This window comes from Heterocephalus glaber, unplaced genomic scaffold, assembly GCF_053883595.1.
Source record: "Heterocephalus glaber isolate CG9 unplaced genomic scaffold, H.glaber_assembly_v1.0 deba00001645, whole genome shotgun sequence".
In the NCBI taxonomy this organism is placed as follows: Eukaryota; Metazoa; Chordata; class Mammalia; order Rodentia; family Bathyergidae; genus Heterocephalus; species Heterocephalus glaber.
The window spans coordinates 819,440-838,968 of record NW_028258398.1 but is presented as its reverse complement, the minus strand read 5'-3'; the positions used below and the strand labels follow the sequence as shown (position 1 = coordinate 838,968).

General features: G+C 42.5%; 2 protein-coding genes across 4 annotated transcripts in view; one reads left to right on the top strand and one right to left on the bottom strand.

The window, feature by feature from the left end:
• Window positions 1-5,500, bottom strand: part of Kbtbd12 (kelch repeat and BTB domain containing 12) — a 53,470-nt gene extending 47,970 nt beyond the window's left edge. The window contains exons 1-2 of one of the 3 annotated variants that reach the window (XM_004875284.3): window positions 5,257-5,408; window positions 1,193-1,294 (exon numbers count right to left, since the gene is read on the bottom strand). Coding sequence is in view for 1 of the 3 variants with exons in the window: in XM_087196968.1 (XP_087053094.1) it covers window positions 5,257-5,382 (126 nt within the window). In the remaining 2 variants the exon portion in view is untranslated. Of the gene's footprint in view, window positions 1-1,192; window positions 1,295-5,256 lie in introns of all 3 variants that reach the window. The other 2 variants (XM_087196968.1, XM_021252499.2) reach the window with 2 other exon arrangements.
• A 25-nt stretch (window positions 5,501-5,525) lies between these two features.
• Window positions 5,526-19,529, top strand: part of Mgll (monoglyceride lipase) — a 178,019-nt gene continuing 164,015 nt past the window's right edge. Inside the window, exons 1-2 of the mRNA XM_087196974.1 lie at window positions 5,526-5,655; window positions 5,865-5,938. The gene's annotated coding sequence lies outside the window, so the exon portion shown is untranslated. The remainder of the gene's footprint in view (window positions 5,656-5,864; window positions 5,939-19,529) is intronic.

Here is a 19,529-nt window from a genome sequence, read left to right as displayed (position 1 = left end):
CCAGGGCCAGGTAGTATAGACCCTGGAAAATGGATGACTGGGAAAAAAAAAATCCACTAAAATTCTGCTTCAACTTTGATACTGGACAAATAATTCAAAGCAGATAATACAAAGATTATTTCTACTGGGCTTTGGAAAATACAGGCAAATGTCTGCTGATCTGAGAATTCATGGTATTTGAAACTTCCAACTAAATCACACTAAACCTAGAAAATGCACCAAAGCCTTCTGGTTTCTGTCCTCCCTCTTTGCTCAGCTTGCCTTTGTTCCCTATTTCATAGTGGCAGAACCGAACTGCTTCTTGCTTTAAAAAGCATTTGTCTAATTAAAAGTCTCTTCAAACTGGTGGTGCAATCTTCGCCTTCCCGGGGGCAATAGAAACAGGAGGTTTCAAGAAAGTTAATTAGCTGCTTTGATTTACAGGATATTCCTAGAGCCGAAAACCTTCACATGAGATTTCCAGTCTCTGCTTCCTTTCTTAGCTCCTACTTGGCTATAAAGATGCATACAGTGAGAATAAATGTTGAGGGCAGAAAAGTTAGTACTGGGATTTAAGAAAGGACAGGTGAGATTTCAATAATATGAACACAAAATTTGTCTGCTATGAAGGGTAGACATTTTCTAAACTTCTGAAACCCTGTAAAAAATTAAAAATCTCATGAGAAAGTCATTTTTGAGCATCGGATTAAAGCTCATTTTAGGAACAAGTATTATGCACGATAGGAACTCTAAGACCTATAAAGCACCGTGCTGCAGTCTGTGGAATTATAACAACTAGCCAATTTCAGAAGCTATATACTTCAACCTTTCCTACCCCACTTGCTGGATTTTCTGGCATTAATGGGTCAGTTTTTTCTGGTTACAGTACCAGGGATTGAACTCAGGGCCTTCACATTGAGTTATATCCCCAGGCTTTTCTCTCTCTCTCTCTCCTTTTTTTTTTTGAGACAGGACTCAATTAAGTTGCTAAATTATTCAGGCTGGGTTTGAACTTGCAATCCTCTTGCCTCAGCCTCCCAGAGTGCGGGGATTATAGGTGTGCACCACCACTGACAGGTAATATCTTATAAACAACTTCATAGTGGATGATGTTGGGTTTCCTAAGTGTCCAACCTGCCCTCATTGGTGCAGTTAGAGTGGGACTGACTCTCAATCTCTTACTACTGTTACTGGTTCAGAGGCAGCACCATACCTGAGATTGGCCTGCCCAGAGTGAAGCGTGGGTCTCTGGTTCGATGACTAGGGGTTCACACGTTGTACAAGAGGGAGGTCAGAGACTGCTACAGCCATGTCCCTATAAAGGAGCACGAAGACAAAGCAAATATATGGCACAGGCAGAACAGAGCTACACAGTTTGAAACAGGCCTTATATCCATATTTTTCAGTTGTGAGAGACAGTTTAAGCTGATTTTATTGGGATTGCTGATTTTTTTTTTTTTGGTACCAGGGATCGAACTTAGGACCCTGTGCTTGCAAGGCAGGTGGTGGAACCACTGAGCCAAACCTCTGGCCCAGATTGCTGATATTTTTAATCAAGAATTCTTTTTGTGTAAGTGGTATATGCAGAAATATTTGGAAAAGCTTCCCTAAGTAACTGTAATTATATAAAATATTATTGTTGTTTTATTCTTATGTTTTCTATTATTAAACTGTCAAGTATGAGAATCATAGAAACCGCTTGTTAGTCTCCTTTCTCTTTGATAAAAAGCAACAGTTACTTAAATCACTCTTTGGAGTTTGTCTCTTTTCATGAAATGGACACAAAGTCTGTGCCCTTACCCACTCCCTCTAGTGCAAGGGTTGGCAAAACAGGGCCAGACAGGAACTATTTTAGCTTTGTAGGCCACACAGTCTCTGTCATAATCATCCACGTTTGTAAACTAATGAGTGTGACTGTGTTCCAATGCAATGTTTTATGGATAGTGAAATCTGAATTGCACATATTTTACATGATATTTTCACACGTCATAAAATATTATCCTTTTTCTGATTTTTTACAAGTCATTTAAAATTATGAAATCTATTCTTAGCTCAAGGGCTACACAAAAACAAGTGGCAGGTTGCCGACTGCTGCTCTAATGTTATAAATAAACCCATCCTCTAGTTTGTGAGTAGGACAATATTCTGTCTGTGTGACTAATCTCCACTCCTCTAAGATCCAGCTGCAGAGTTTTGAGAGGAGAATGCTCCTGTTTTAAAAAGATCACCTGGTTGTCCTCAGATTCTCAAATCTTGAATAAATATTGTACATGAGTGCAGCTTCCCTGTTTCAAAATTGGCTTCAACAAACAATAAAAAAGCAGAATTTCTTTTAAAATAAAAATAACCATTTCAAATACTCAAAAGAAACATTTATAATGAAATTTTAAAACAGGTATAATTATTTGTAAAGTATTCTTTCCTTCCACTTGCCCTTTATATAAATCTTAAAATTTAATCTAATTGCTATGGATTCATAGATCAAATGAACTTATTGATGGAAATCCTGAAAAATGCTTGTGAAGTTAAATTGGCTACCACACTTCAAAAACATTCTTAGTATTGTTCTTTTTCTTTTTTTCTTTTTTGTTTTTTTGACAGGGTCTCGCTATGTATTGAACTATGTAGCCCAGACTGGCCTCAAACTCAAAGTGATCCTCCCACCTCAGCCTCCTGAGTGCTGGGAACACAGGTGAGTGCCATCACACCTAGCTTCAGTATTGTTCTTGTATGCAGAGGGTGCACAGAAGATATTGGCATGGCAGATGGGGACTCAGAAGTGAGAAAGCCCTGGGTCTGAATCCTGGGTTAGCTGCTTACATGCTGTGATCTCTCATTTATTTAAACTTTCTAAACCTAATTTTTTTCCTTGGTACAATGGTGATAAATTACATAAATAGTTATATTAGTATCTGGCATCCAAGTGTCCAGTTTAAAGGTTAGGAATGTAGATTTCGGTTTGCATAGACTGAGGCCTGGGTTTGGACCCTTGTTGTACTATCCAGTAATATGAACATGTTTGTCAGCCTCTTTAAGTTCTAGTTTTCTCACCTTGAATTTCTTTTAAGACTTGAATATTTGGGGGAAAATGAAGAAGGCCATGTATGTACAACTGTAATTTGCTTGGTTAAACTTACTTGGTAAAGGTGATGCAGAATATACCTGTACAAACTCTTTTCAAACAATAAAAATATTGGGTTGCACATACAAACCACTTGTTGATACAGACTCAGTTTATAAATGAAGAAAGCTGACAGCGACTTTTTCTCATAATGAGGGCAGAGAGTGCATTCTCCTTTCATCAGCAAAACAAAATTGTATAAATGTTCTCAATGATATCAATGGGAAGTTATTCTCTGCTCCAATTTATAGAAGGCTGAACTGGTGCATTCATAATAATAGTACCCATAATAATGGAGAAAAATGAGTAGCAAAGATAAATATAAATCACAAGAATAAAGCCTAATTACTTTGCAAATCCACAATGCAGTTATACCCTTGTTTGTTATATTTGAGAAGTGGACTGCTATAAATTTTAGTGTGGGGGAGAAATGTCAACTTCCTTAAACAACAAACGTTTTGCTTTTATGTTTTATTATCTTCATATTATCTTTACAGTTGCTATTTTTTCTGAATGGTAGATGACACATGACCATGACTTCCTCTTTATGAAGATTTTCAATATTTTAGTGAAGTTAAACTAATTTAAATTTGTAGCAGCACTGCTTGAAATAGTGAAAATTTGGAAAATTACCTCAGTGTCCATTAACAGCACAGATAGACTATAGTATATGCACTCAAAACAATGTTGTACAACAGAAAAAAATGAACTGCATCTACATGTATCCATGTGGATAAATCTCTCTGTGTGAAAGACTACAGAATAATGCTGCACATTGTTAATATGTTTAAAATATGCAAAACAGTATTATATATTCTAATAGAGTAAATGTAAACCATATATTCTGATGAAGTAAATATAAACAACTGGTGGATCTAGTTAAGGGGGAACAGGGGTTTTCTGTACCATTCTTGGAACTTTTCTGAAAGTTTGGAAGTGTATCAAAATAAAAAGTTTAAAAAATGATATATTCTTTAAGGAGCCATAACACTGTAGTGGAATATAAGGAAATGAAGTGTAATTACAAATGCAGGACAGTGGTTTTCTTCAGGAGGAGTGGAAGGAGGGTGAGACAAACAGGGGAGGATGACCAAGAGTTTTGATTGTATAAATGTTTAATTTTTCCAGCTCTATGGTGGTACCCTATACATACTCAATTATTCTTAATGCCTTTTTCATATCTTAAATATTGCATAAGTCACAATTTTAGGAACTGTGTTATATTAGTTACATAGATTTTGAACTCCTAACCCACATTATAAATCATATCTGTGCATTATCTAATAAACATGTAATATGTAAAGGGAGGTAATAGGTACATTATGAATTTTCTTCTGAAAGAGTCAAAGTGTAGGCAGCCCAGTTACAAGTCACTGGGAAATGTGAACCATTAAAATCTCCAATCCAGTCTGAGTGAGAACTTCGGGGCTGAGTGCCTGTCCTCACTGCCTGTCTCACCCTGCCCGTACAGATTATCTTACAGACATTTAGGGTGGCCACCTCTACTGTATACCATACTGTCCTCGCCACACCTTCTGTTTCAGCCTCATCCTGCTCAAACCCAACATGTGCAGAGGCCTAAATGTGCTCCGAGGTTCCCACTAGTGTGGAAAAGACCTGATTTCCTTTCAGCAGTGATAATCCATCCCATGCACTAGTCAGTGAGTAATGGCCAGGAACACGGATGATAAAGATAGTAAGACAAGTTTCCTTTTTTCCTTTCCTTTGATGAGATCACAATGTTTTGCACTCTCCCAGTGCTTTCTACTTTTCAAAGTGCTTTAATATGTATTATAGCTCATTAGTTCCTCTTAAGAATCATGCGGGGCAATTATTTTCCAGGCTTTAAAGTTAAGAGGGTTGCCCAGGGATACATTACACGCTGACTGAATTTAAACAAACCGTTCTAAGTGCCAGGTGCTCCTCTAGGTCCTAGCTGCCCCTACCTCACGACCCACCCTCGGCCGTCTGGTGAGGACGGCAGTAGGCGGAGTTCAGAGGACACCATGGTGAAGACCAGGACACTGACACAGCGACAGAGAAGAGGGTGCGAGCTGAGTGGCAGACAGGGCCCGGGTCGGAAGCCCCAGGGCCCCAAGGTCACGCCAAAGTCGCGGGCTGCGTTCACCTCGATCCCGCCCTCTGCCTCTACTTACGCCCACTCGCTCCTCAGGGCCCGGCGATGGTGCTGCGACCTGACCTGGAAGCTCCGGGGTCGCAGGGCCAGGCGGGGCCTGACCGGCTGCACAGCCCAATATGGGCCTGAGCCGGCCAAGCAACATAAATAGAGGGCGCAGGGCTGGCAGGGGACGGCGGGTCCGCGCTCCGCCTGAGGGAGGGAGGGACGGAAGGCGCTGCTGGCCTGGCTCTAGGGTGACAGGTGCTCGCCTCGGCTGGGCAGGCGGCCTGAACCACGCGCGGCTGCCCGCTGCTCTGCGCCTGCGCAAGTCTTCCCGCTCCTGCCTGCCTGCCAGAGTGCTGAAGGTTTTAGTCCTTGGCCAAGAAAGGAGTCATACTACATTTTTAAAGAGAATTTGGAAGTTGGACTTTTCAAGGTATGGATCTTTCATTTAATCGGGTCAAGTTGCAAAACGGACAAAAGAGCCCTGTGTGTGATCCTATTGAGTGGACCCCCAGTAGGGTTGCCAGGTAAAATGCAGGACCCCAGTTAAATGTGAAGTTCCGATATGCAACCAGTATTTTTCAGTATATGTTTCAGGTATTGGTCAATTCTGGGTTTTTTGTTTGTTTGTTTGTTTTTTAGTACCAGGGATCAAACTCGGGACCTTGGGCTTGCGAGGCAGGCAGCAGAACCACTGAGCTAAATCCCCGGCACATGTATGTATTTATATTTATTTGAGAAAACTCTTCCTTTGTTACAAATATTCCTTGTACTATTAGCCCCATTTAAATCCTTCTACAATTGTTTCTCTTACCACTTCTGGTTTTACAGGGTATTGTGCAAAGCTAGTAAGTCTTTCTCAGCTTGCTCTGAAGCCCTCTTCAAGTTCCTACTTGGCTATTTTATTTCACCTTTTTCATTTGTCAAGAAGTGGGCTCTCCTGTGAAGAGTCAGGGCTTGAGATCTGGAGACCAAGTTAGATACTTGGCTCTATCACTAAGTGACATTAGATGATTCTGAAAATATTCATTTACCAAGTGATTAGTAAAGTGTAACTATTTATCAAATATACTGATTTACCGAAAAATAGAACTGGAAGCCTTGGACTTAGGTGTTGACTTTTAAGAACAGGTAGGGAGGCCCAATGAGTTTAGTCTGTCCTTCTGTGCAAGTGTATCTGCCCATGTATGTGTTAGCTTTAGGGCCTGCAGCTTCAGGTTCAGCACCTATGGGCCCCTGTAGAAAGGTGGGGTTTCCAGGAGCTGCAACACCATCTCTTCTGTTTTTTTTCCTCTCTGGTTGTTCTTGTCTGAAGGGCTCTGAGTGTTGGTGTCAGTGCCTCTTTATATTGTGTCACCCTACAGAGCTTCGTATTGCAGCCATGTGCACAAACCTGCTGCTTTCCTATTGTGCCAGCCAGCCTTCTATCATTGTAACAAATACCTGAGAGAATCCATTTATAAAGAATAAAGGTTTAATTTGATTCACAGTTTTGGAAATTTGGGTCCGTGGTTGGACCCTAGAAGAACATGGCAGGGTACACCCAGTTACCTCATGCCAGAAAGAGGAAGAGGGAAAGGAAGAGACCAAGGCCCGTAGACCCCTTTGAGGCCATGTCTCCAAAAACCTAAAGACCTCCACTAGGCCCCACCTCTTCAAATTCCTACCACCTCTCAATATTGTCAAGTTGGAGAGCAAGCCTTGAACACATGGGTCCTTCTGAACATTCCATATTCGAACTGTGGCACCCACCAAGCCTGCAGTCTTCCAGATGGTCAGAGAATGGTCACTAATTTCAGATGAATGTGAAGCAAAACAGGTACAGGAAAAGGAAGGTGAACCAGGAGCTGGGTCATCCCGCATTCTGGCCTGGCTCTGCTCCTTCTCTGCAGCCTCACGCTATCTTGTAGGTCACCGAACTTCTGGAGTGCAATAGGCAAATGAGAATGGGTCTGTCTCACATCGAGGTTATTTAGGCAGAGCGAGTGAGGAGAGCTAATGGGTGAGAAAGTGCTTTCTTAACTGGAAAGTTATGCCAAGTCATTTCCCGTGGACAAGGGATATGTTTTAAATGGAATCTCTTTTCCCCCAAATCTTAAAAGTGGGACAGAAAGCCATCTCCTAGTGATAATCTTTATTTTATTCCGTTGTGCACCAGGCATGGACCATATTTCTTGAACTATGTTTCTTCCACTTGAAGACTCCTTAACAGGGAAGCTGGAGAGCGAAGCCTTTGTCTGTTTATCAAGCCAGACTTCCCCACTTCCATGATGGTGAGTCAGGTTCAGACAGGCCTTCTATTGGAGGGGATTCCAGGCTAGCCACAACTTAATCTGGAAGGTACAGGGTTTGTAAAAAGACACGAAACTTTCTCAAAGCCAGACTTCTCTCCATATTCCACCACTATTTCATTTCCCCAACAATGAAATCCCTAAATCCTGAGTATACAAATATTCAAAGTCTGGGCTGGGGATTTAGCTCAGTGGTGCCGCTGGCCTGCCTTGAAAAGTTCCGAGTTGATCCCCGATACCAAAAAACAAGCAAACAAACAAAAAAAACAACAAATATTCAAAGTCCTGTTTTAGGCAGGGCTCAAGTAGTTTCTAAACACACCAGTATGATTAATTGTTTGTTGCCTTTTTAAGTAATAACGCGGCCTTAAGTAATACTGTAAGATATGTGGGCTTGGCTGCTTGAGTACAGGACTAGAATGAGTCCAGTGTATGTGTGGGTGTGGGAGGGGAGGGTGCATACCTGTAATCCCAGCCACTTGGGAGGCTGAGGCAGGAAGTTCACAAGTTTAAAGTCAGCCTGGGCAATTTAGTGAGATGTGGTCTCAAAAGGGAGGGGTGCTAGGGTGTAGCTCACTGGTAGAGCAGGAACCCCCACACACACACACACATAAAAAAGAAAGGAAAGGAAAGGAAAGAAAAAATAATTAGGAGAGTTTCCTAACCAGAAGGAAGTGAATTTTGTTTTGTGTAAATGCCTGAGTGAGAGCTGAAAGGCTGATAAGATGGCTGCCACTCACCCAAACTCCTTTTTGTTCCATCTTCCCTCAAGTATTTCCCTCTCTTCCACCTACCCCAAGAAGACCCCTACCATCTCCAGCAAGGAGGAGGAGGAGGAAGGGGAAGACAAGCCCTTTCCTTTAAGGGGGAACCCATAAATTACAGACAAGACTTCTGCTTGTGTACAGATGGCCCCCACCAAGTTGCATGGCCAAGCCTAGCTGCAAGGGGGTAGGACCTGGGAAGTCTAGTTTATCCCAGGTAACCGATGTTTTTACTCACAAGAATAAAATTATGATGTATCTGAAGCTAGCATTCTTGGCCACACCCGGTTTCTAGAGAGTCATGAGCTCGCATTTCTTTCACCCTTCATAGACCCTTGTATGTCTCCTTACCAGCCCTTTTCAGGTTTAGTTTTGCCTTTGTTCACATAATCATATGACTCATGGCCCTTCCACCAAAGGCTGCAAAGGCAAGGACTGTGGCTGTCGCTGCTCTACCCATTGTCTCCAGAGCCTAACACAGTGCCTGGTGCAGAGTAGATGCTTCATAAGTAGTTGTTGGGAAACGAATAAATATAATTAGGGAATGTCTCATTATCTCCTAAATCTAGCTAGAATGTCACCTCTTCTGTGCATCTTTCCCAGGAGACCTCTCCAGCCAAATTGCTGATGCTGTCTTGTGTGTTCCCAGAGCACCTCTGCTCTGTGACGCTGCTGGTAGATGGCGCTTGGCCCGCAGCATTATGGTGGTCTAGGGTCTCATAGCCTTCAGGCTGGAGAGTGATTCCACTTATCGCTGCCTCCCCGGGGACCAGCACAGGGCTGGTACATAGCAGGCTGCTAAGGGTTGAATGTTCCCTCCAAAATTCAGATTGAAATACAGTTGCTGCTGTGATGGGATTGGGAGGCGGAGCCTTTAAGAGGTAACGAAGTCCTGAGGCTGTCACCATGTTGAATGGATTAAGGCTGTTTGGGAGGGAGTGAATCAGTTACTGTGAGAACTCACCCCACGTGTCTCACATGCTCTTGCCTGCCCTTTCACCAAGTGATAGCAGTGCGAGGAGGCTCTCACCAGGTGTGGCCCTTGACCTTTGACTTTCTAGCCTTCAGAACTATGAGAAATAAGTTTCTTTTCTTTATAAGTTACCCAGTCTGTGATATTCTGTATATCAGCAGAAAATTGATCAAGACGACGGGCCCATTAATTGAACTGATTTGTGTTTGGAAATGAACGGCTTCTAGGTAGGATGTGGGAGTTTTTGCTTTCCCATTATGTGCTCTTGGCACTGCTCATGGTATCTTCTCTCCCAAAACATCCTTCTTGCCTCAGGCTCCAGCCCTTCCTTCCACCTGCTAGTACTCAGGGACTGGAGGTGTCTCATACCGCATTGCAGAAGAAAGGTGTGGTCTACCCACAAACCCATGTACTGCAGTTTCTCTTTAAAGTCCTACCTGAACTCTGCATTTTGTCCTTTCAGAGTAACTTGGCATTGGCATCAGAAGGGTAATGCCTCCTTCTCCATCTGTCCCTTCCTCTGGTCATTTCACAGATGGTTATCAAGGACCTGTACCAGATGTAGCTAGATGTTAGTGAATACAATTGTGACTAAACAGACATGGTTCATTAGAGAATATAATCTGGTGAGGTGACAGATAATCAATCTCTAGCATCTTAATCCTCTTTTCTGCCTTCAAGCATAGAAGCATTTCTCAATCCTTAAAAAACAAATTTCTAAATCTTCCAGTTACCTTGGCTGCCCTTCCTAGTGGCTTTTTCTCATCTTTCCTCTTCATGACCAGTGGTTACAAATATGTGACCTGTGCTATAGTGGCCATTTCCCCACTCACCACGCTGCTAAAGTTGCTCTCTAGGTGGTGTCAAAGGACCCTTAGAACCAGTGTTCCTGCCCCAAGCTCATCAACCATGGTTATTTCCTTCCTGAAACTGTGGCAGCCTTTATCTGATGATTTCATGTTATAGCTTTAGTTTGGATGATTTAAGAGGTTTATTCTGTCTTCAAGTTCCCCCTGAAAAAAAGAAACTCGAAACACAATATTAAAAAAAATTTCTTACTTCAAAATAAATAATACAACTGGTAAAAAAGCATCCTGTTCAAAAGCACATGCAATTGAAAGCCTACCCCAAGTCTCCAGGCTCCAGGTTTCTCATCTCCCAAAGGATTATCAGTTTCTTGAGTCTCCTTCTAGAATATTCTATGAATGTAGAAGGGACCAAGATCCTTTTTTTTTTTTTTCCCCCAAGATCCTTTTTTATGGTGCTGAGAATGGAACCAGGGAAATCAACAAAAATTTGTTTTGAGAGTCTAAGGTGAAGTATTATGGGAGAAGCTAAGATGAGCAAAGAGATATTTTGAAGGGAGAAATAAGATATCAGATTAGATCTAGGTGAGAGAAGAAGGTAAAGAGTCAAAGACAACCAACTACAGGGTTAGCAATCTTTAACCAGGTGACTGAGGCTAAAAGTGTCAGTGATAGAAATGACATCATCAGAATGAGGGGTGGGCATTGTAAGTTGAAAGTGATTGCAGATGACCAGGTAGGAGAAGTCAAAAGACTGAAGTCTGAACTCTACTCTTAGCTGTATGACTTTGAGCAGAAGAATTTTGAGCTTTACTTCCTTCAACAGAGTTTTGTTGAACACTTACTTTGTATCCCAGGCACTAATGATTTCGTGAAAATAGAAAGCACCAGCCCCATGAAACTTACATTCTAGTAGGAGAGACACAACATAAATAAAATTAGATATATTCTCCAGCAGTGATGAGGCTGTGAAGAAAAATAAAACAGGCTAAGGAATTAGAAAGAGGTGAAGTGTGATGATCTCGTATACAAAGCAGTTAGAGAAGTCCTCTCTGGGGAGATGACCTCGTGGATGTAGGGAGGACTTAGGGAAATTCCAGTGGACTAGCTGTGTGGCCACTTCTGCCCTGTGGTCTATGATTCTAAGTGAAGAAATCCCATGGAACTTGGAAATAAGGGCCTGGGGCACAGGTGTCAGGTCAGGGAGATTTGTAGATAAGCGCTACCATCAGCTGGGGGCCCTGAGTGACTGCATGGATGACAGAGGCATGAAATGAGAGATGATCTATGTTAGAAAAGCAAGGAAGACAAAGACAGCGAAAGGAGGCCTTCTGAAAGTTGGGGGAAGAAAGTTGGAGTGGAGAAGACAATGAAGGAGATAAGAATTTTCAGGGCCTAGAACAGCAGACTTTTTCAGAACACAGTTGCAATTGCCCAGCCATCAGGAAGTGGTGGTGAAGAGGGTCAGGTTATGTGAAGAGATTAAGTACCAGGACAAGGCCTCAGGATTTGGCTACAAAGTCTCTGACCGTGTTTGGGCATCATCTCAGAGGTGGTGTGCCAGGGCAGAGGGTAAATTGCTGGGAATGAAAAAGGAAAGAACACAGAGTTAGGTTGAGTAATATTGGCTCGCATGGCACAGGTTCAACACCTTGCTGATGAGACAGCCTCAGGCAGGTAGGTATTCAGCTCACCAAGACAGGTGCCTCCATTTAGCCATTCGGGGACCTTGGCTGATGGTGGCTCTACCATGTCTTCAGAGTCCCCTGGGCATTGATCTCCAGGTCCAGGAAGAAGGAAAAGACTGCATGAGAGGCTTGTGGGGCCACATAGCTGATGCAGAACTCATATCTGCTCATCTACTGGGAAGGACTAGATTGGATGGTTCCCTCTACTACAAAGGTGGTTGGAAAGGAGCTTAGCTCTTTATCTGAGAAGAGAGAAAGGATTTGGAAGGGCAGGTGGCCGTCTCTGTCACAGACCCACAGGGAGTGGAAACGCTGGGTGCAGACATTATGCCCCTCAAAATGTGCTGGAAGATGGAGTTCTGAGAGCAATTTGGGAAATGCTGAGCTCTGTGTCCCTTTGTGGAGAGTTAGAACACAGTATTAAAGGTTCTAATGAGTCCTGCAGTCAAGAGACAAAGCGATTCTTATGTGTTCTGACTTTGAGACCTCTGGATTTCCAAGGTGAAGATGGGTGTGGGTGAGGTCCAGACGAAGAGCCTGGGAGAGACCTGAGAACCTCATGCTCCCAGGCAGGAGCTATTAAGACAAAAGCTTTAAGTCTGTGTCATGGTGAAAACCAAGACATCTCTGGAAAGGGGTGATGCCAACATCGGAGGAGAAGGGAAATTGTGCAGCCCAGGTTGGAGCCAGGGGAAGGAGCAGCCACCAAAGAGGAAGCAGATATTCTGGCCATTTTGGGGGAGGCAGAGAAATGGACTCCTGCTGTAAGGAAGCTGAGACAGAGCAAGCAGGGAGTCTCCCTCCTCCAGCTAATGGCAGGGTGCAGGGCAAAGGAATGGGAGGTCTGAGAAAAAGGTGTTTAAAATGTGTAGAATTTCTTGAAGTACTGAATTCTCCAACCCTTTTTGGAGGGTAGGAAATAGATGGAATTCTCCCAAATATGTTGTGCAAATTAGCGCACAATTAGATTGGTAGATTAGGAAAGCTCTCTCTCCCAAATCTGATAAAGACAGCTGTGAAAGGAATGACAGGCGAACCCTGGCTCACAAATTGTAGCTGCTGTCTGCCTCTTGCCCGCCTTCCCTCTCTCGGCCACTCTCCCTGCTGGAACCCTGATTAAGCCTCCCAGCAGGTGGCGGCGCCCGCAATTATCGAGTTATTCAGGGTTTGCAGTTTGCATAATGCCTTCTGCTCCTGCTCCCCTTTAATCCTCTTGCCACCCAGGAGAATGCCTGGTCCCTGGATGGTAGATGGTGGGAGACAGGATGGCATCCTTAGCACGCAAGGGAGCTGGCTGTGCAAGCCCATCCTCCAGTATCGCATCTCCTTGCTATCTTCCCTTTGCATCTTTGTTCTCCAGTGTCCATATTTCCATATTGTTGTCTTCTCTTGATAGAGCTGAACAGATGGGAGCTTTGTGATGCTGTTCTAGAGATTGGGGTTGAATTGTGCCACCCACCCTAATTTCTATGTTGTAATCCTCATCCCTGGTACCTCAGAATGTGACTATTGAATCCCCCCACCCCAAATCCTTAGGTTGGAATCCTAACTCCTAGAGCCTCCGAATGGGACCTTATTTGAGATAGGGTCTGGACAGAGGTAATCAAGCCAAAACGAACTCATTCGAATACGCTCTGTGCAATGTGCCTGGTGTCCTGTAGAAAGGGAAACTTGGAGACAGACACTCACACAGGAGGGACTCAGTGTAAACACAGCAGTGGCCACTGATGAGCTGGGGAGAGAGGCCTGAAACTGGTCCTTCTTCAGAAGACACCAGCCTGCTGCCACCTTTGATCTTGGGCTTACAGAACTGCCAGACAATGGACTTTGTTGTTTAATCCACCTCGGGATTGTATTGTATCATACACAACCCCAGGTAGACTCAGTCAGTTTTCTTTGAGTGATAATTATGCAAGTTGCTGTAAAAATGCTCTCTAGTGTGGTATTACCTTATCCATAAGGACTCATAAAAGCTGCCAAAGTCAAGATTCATTGGCTGATAATCATTTACTTTAGAAAACAAAATGAGATTAGGGTTTTAAATTTTATCCCACCCCCCATGACCCAATTTGCATATGCTTATTTAGTTTTTATCGGGGAGATGTTCATGTTGGCCTGAAGAGAGACTCACAATCTTTTCCAGTCTTTTCTTACATACCTGTCAAATCATTGAAGAAATTTTTCTGGGATCAATTTTTTTTTTCTTTTTGGTACCAAGGTTCGAACTCGGGTCCTTGTGCTTGGGCAGCAGGCAGCAAAACCACTGAACTAAATCCCCAGCCCCTCCTGGGATCAATTTTAAGCTTACCAACCAACATTCAGTGATCCTAATCTACTGTACTTTAAAAAAAATTTTTTTTAATCTTAACATTTGCCCCTATGAGCCAGGGTAGTCAGGTCTGAGTTCTTTAGAGTGGCCAAATGTTCTCCTCCTATTAGCTCTCCTAGTTTTGGAATATATTTCTCTTCTTTTCACTTTGAGAAAACTTCAAACATTCAAAATATTGGGCCGGGGATTTAGCTCAGTGGTTTCACCACCTGCTGCGCAAGCGCAAGGACCTGAGTTCAATCCCAGGTACCAAAAAATATATATATATTGTAGCCATATTACGATGATTACTCATATACCTTTACCCAGGTGAATAAATTGTTAATTTGCCACATTTACTTTCTTTGTCTTTTGGCATGTGTATTTAATTTCTTGTATAGTTTTAAAGAAATTCAAATATTGCTAGATTTTTAAGAAATTTAAGTATTTAAAATTATAGATCATAATTTGAAAACAGTTTGTCTCCAAGAAAACTTATGTTAACAGATGAATGGATAAAGAAAATGTGGTATTTATACACAGTAGAGTACTACTATGTTATAAAGAAGGATAAATTTGAGCTAGGCATGGTGGCACATGACTGTAATCCCACCACTTGGGAGGCTGAGGCAGGAGGATTAACAATAGTTCGAGACCAGCCTGGACTACATAGTGAGTTCAAAGCCAACCTGGACTACCCAAGACCCTGTCTCAAAAAACAAAAACAAACAAACAAAAAATAAAATAAAGAAGGATAAACCTGAGTATTTGGAGGAAAATGGGCACATTTTGAGACCGTAATGTTAAGTGAAATAAACCAGGCACACAAGCTGAAATATCACATTTCTCTTATATGAGAAACCTAATGTATAAATAAATTAAAGAGCAAGATAAAAGAAAACAATAGGAATCAGGGAGCTAGATCCATTGCAAATGGGAAGGGAACCAAGACATGGAAGGAAGAGGAAGCGGACGTAAAAAGAATGATGATGTGATATATACATGCATCTCTCCCAAGAAAATGTCTCTTCACTCTGTAGCCTAGACAAGCCAAACCACTAGACCCTGAGTTACAAAAACAGTTTCCACCTTGTGCTCTCTTTCCTTTCTGCTTCCTGCCAGGAGTAGAGAAGCAGCACATGGCCCTCACCAAATGCAACCACAGGATCTTGGACTTTCCAGCCTCCATAATTGTAACCCCAAATAAATCTCTTTTCTTAAATAAATTACCTAGGATCAGGTATTCTGTTATATCAACAAATTGGACAAGAGCAAACTCCAGACATTGTGACCCTTCCCCTCAAGGCCCCTAACCGGATAAGTGTGGAATGCTAGGAACAAAGGTACTCTTTTAGATATCCGTAGTATGCTACCAAAGCTGGACGTTTCACATCACCAGCAAAGCTGTTACTGTGCATGCAATCCATATTAGAGTAGGCCCAAGTCAGAACACCTTTCTACAATTTCCTTCATCCAAGACCACCCACTGCATTTGCTTGTCATTTCTGTTCAGTTTCCTTTCACCTGGAACTTTTCGTTTCCCTTGCATGACCTTGACACTTTTGAAAAGCTCAAGCCAGTTATTTTACAGAAATATTCAATGTGGTCTTGTTGGATGTTTTCTCTTGCTTAGACTCAGGTTGTGTACTTTTTCCATAGGTTTAAGTTCAGGAAGACTCAAAGAAAAACAGTAGCTTCTGGGAGAAATTCTGCCTTCTGTTACTGACCTGCTTGTCCTGCTTTTGCCTTATAACAGAACTTTCCCTTCTTGGTTCTTATTGCCAGCATGGTCTTACAGGTCTTTGTAAAGGTGGCTAGCATTTTTCATCCTAGTCAAGCCATACAGTGCCTCCTCTTTGTGATTTAATGCTGAAGGTAGCAAAAGGCTTTGTACTAAAGATCCTTGTTTGGGTTTGAATCTTAGCTCCACTATTTACCTGCAGCCTCTTCTTGGACAAGTTTTACTAGTCTCATTGACCTTGAGTTTCTGTAGATAGAAAAATGGTAAAATTAAGCACTCTGCTTGCAAGACTGCTGAGATTAATTAAGGTAACACCTAGAGTGACAAATGATGGCACACAGCATGTGTCAAGTACTATTTCTGATTTTCCTTTCCTTTCTTCTGCTGGCTCTGGGCCATGCCTTAGTGTCTATCCCTGGCATTGCAGATGCTGTGGTGCCCACCCAGCCCCTCTTCAGGACAGAGGCACATTCACCCTACTAGCTGTTAGCTGCTGAAGGCTCTCCAATTGTCCTCTCCTGGCATTGCCCTGGGCCCAAGGGAGCAGCCTTGCCCAAGATTTCGTCTTCTCCCTGGAGACAGAGTGCATTCAAGGGCTGGTGGTTGAGAGGGTACAGAGTCCCTCAACAGGGGATAACTCTGAAGGGCTATCTCGGCTTCCATACCCCTTATGAGGACACCAGAGGCCAGGCCTATAGTTGCCCTTGAGCTCCACTTCTTTCTCTGGCCACTCCTTCCTTTCTTATTGGTGCTGATTCACATGCATTCCCTGATAGGCCACCTGTACACACATCTCAGAGATTCTAAGGCTGTTTCCGGGGGGGGAGGTGACCTATGACACCTGTGATATGTCTTCCACGTTAAAGTCTTTGACCCTGGATTTAATTTATGTCATTGATTTGGAAAAAAAGCTCTACTGAACCATATGTTCATTTTAATAAATGCAATCAATCCAAAAAAGTCAGAAAGAAAGTAAAATTCATTCAAAGTCCTCATATTCTTGTAAGCATCAGGATGCATGTGTGTGAGTGTGGGGGTGTATCCTATAAAGATGAGATTGTGCACCACATATTATACTACAGTAGTTGCAAAAACTGCTGGTCTTTCAATATCCATTCTCCTTGACCCTCATCATCACAGAATTAATTCATGCATGTGACTGCTTATCTTCCTTACATCTAGATATGGCTCTGTGACCCAGTTCAGGCCAAGGGCATGTGAAAGGAAGTGGTGAGGGTAACTTCCGGGTCATGTCCTCAGGAGTAAGGGATGTGCCTTCCCTTACTGAATGCTGTAGTTTACATCTTGAGTGACCCTCAGAGGCCTATGTATCAAATCCATAGCCCCCAGAATGGGATTACTGGGAGGTGGAGGAACCATTGAGAGGCGGGGTTGAGTGGGAGGTCCTTCGGGTAGATTAGGGGGGTGCCCTTGAAGGAGATTGGGGGCCCCTACTCTCTTCCTTCTCATTGTTCCCGGGCCACAAGGTGAGTGATTTTGCTCTGCCATGGACTCCAGCCATGACATGCTACCTCAGCATAGGCCCAGAGAAACAAGGTGAACAGATCATGGACTGAAAACTGAGCCAAAATAAATCTGTTTTCTTTCTTTTTTTTTTTCCTCTGGTGCTGGGGATTGAACTCAGGACCTTGTGCTTTCGAAGCAGGTGCGGTGCCACTGAGCTAAATCCCTGACCCAAACCTGTTTTCTTTATACATTGATGATCTCAGGTATTTTGTTAGAACAACAAAAAGCTAACACAGCCCTTTCCCTACTGATGACAGTACTGAAAAGCCTTTAGCATAAAATAGCAGATCCCATTTTTTCTTGATTTACTACTTTAAAAATTGCATATTAATCCCTGGTAGTTGAGGCTTAGATCTCTCCAAGCATGTTTGTGTGGGCACCAATAGCTGCCTTGTGGTCAGATGAAGTTTGAGACGCCTGTGAGACCCGCAGGTGGAAATCTCCAGTGTATCTTGGATATGTGGCTCTAGCTCCATCTTCCCTCACCTCTAGGCTTCTCTGGAGTATTCTGATTTGAAATCCTTTCTTTGAATCAAATTAATTTTAAATGAAGACATAAAAATTGTACGCATCCATGGAGTACCACATCATATTTCAATACACGTATACAATGTGTAATGTCTAAATCAGAATAAACATTTATATCTGCAAATATTTATCATTTTCTTCTTATACCAAATTTCCCTTTTTACTTCTGTTTATTTATACACTCTCTTTTTCCTATTCTTTTTTTTTTTTTTTTTTTGGTACCAGGGATCGAACTTGGGACCTTCTGCTTTCAAGGCAGGTGCCAAAACTACTGAGCTAAATCCCTGGCCTTTCCTATTCTTTTTGTCCTGTCTCCCTAAGACTCTACTTGAATTCCTATAGCTTTACTTAATATTCTATGACACAAGCTAGAAGTTTTTCCTTTTCAAACTTTTCATGGTTATCCTTGTATACCTATTTTCTACTTCAATGTTAGAATTGTCGTGTCTAAATTTCTAAGAACAGGGCCGGGGATTTAGCTGAGTGGTTTTGCCACCTGCCTTGCAAGCGCAAGGACCTGAGTTTGATCCTCAGTACCAAAAAAAAAAAAAATCTAATTAATTAATTAATTAATTAATTTCTAAGAACAGTTATTTTGTGATTTTTTTCTAAAATTGCAAAAACAGGGCCAGGGATTTAGCTCTGTGGTTCTGCTGCCTGCCTCGAAAGCATAAGGTTCCAAGTTCGATCCCCGATACCAAAAAGAAAAAAAAAATTAAAATTGCAAATCACCTAACATATTAGTTTAGGGAAACTGTAATTTTGCAGATTGAGTATTCTATCCAAGATCCAGACCATGCCTTCCCATCTGTCATTGGTAGTTTTACATATTTTTCCCTTCATGAACATTGGTTATTCAGTTTATTTTTCAGATACTGTGTGTTATTTATAGGCCTTTATCTTTGCCACTGTTTTTTCTAGCTGGTTAATGATTGACTAGTAAAAGGGGCTTGGTGTGAACTGTACAGCAACCTCCCCCATTATCCCCTGTCTTGGCCAAAGACTTCCTGTATTGGGGCATACTAACAGAACATGTGTGTGCTTTGTGTGTCTATTTCTTGTATGTGAACACTGCTTCATAGGCTGGGTATGATGGAAACTATCATTGTTCTTTACACTGGCTCCCACACATCAGCCTCCTACTTCATCTCCACTGCAGGGCAGGTGGATTTCACTGAGAGGCTCTGCAGCAGATACAAGCCATGCATCCTACACCATGCAGAAATTTAAGTCATGAGTTTTCCATATATGTCAGTCAGCTTTGTATTACTGTAGCAAAATGCTCAATGTAATCAACTTAAAGAGAGGAAAGGTTTGTTTAGATTCATTTTTAGAGGGTTCAGTCCATGGTTGGTTGGCCCTGTTGCTTTGGGTCTGCAGCAAAGCAGCAGGTCATGGTGGTAGAGACAGCCCTTTCATCTCATGGTCAGGAGCAAAAAGGAAGAGAAGTAGCCAGCATTCCAATATCTCCTTTGGAGGACACAGCCCTGGACATAGAGACCTCTAACTTGACCTTGCCTCTGAAGAATGATACAGGCTGGGGACCAAGCCTTCCTGGCCCAGGTCTTAGGGGCACCCTACCCACATGACAGCAGTGTACATGCAGACTGTCACTCGTGACCCATGTAGTTATGAGACTACATATTCCCATTCCTTGACGAACCAAGGAAGCTGGAGCTGT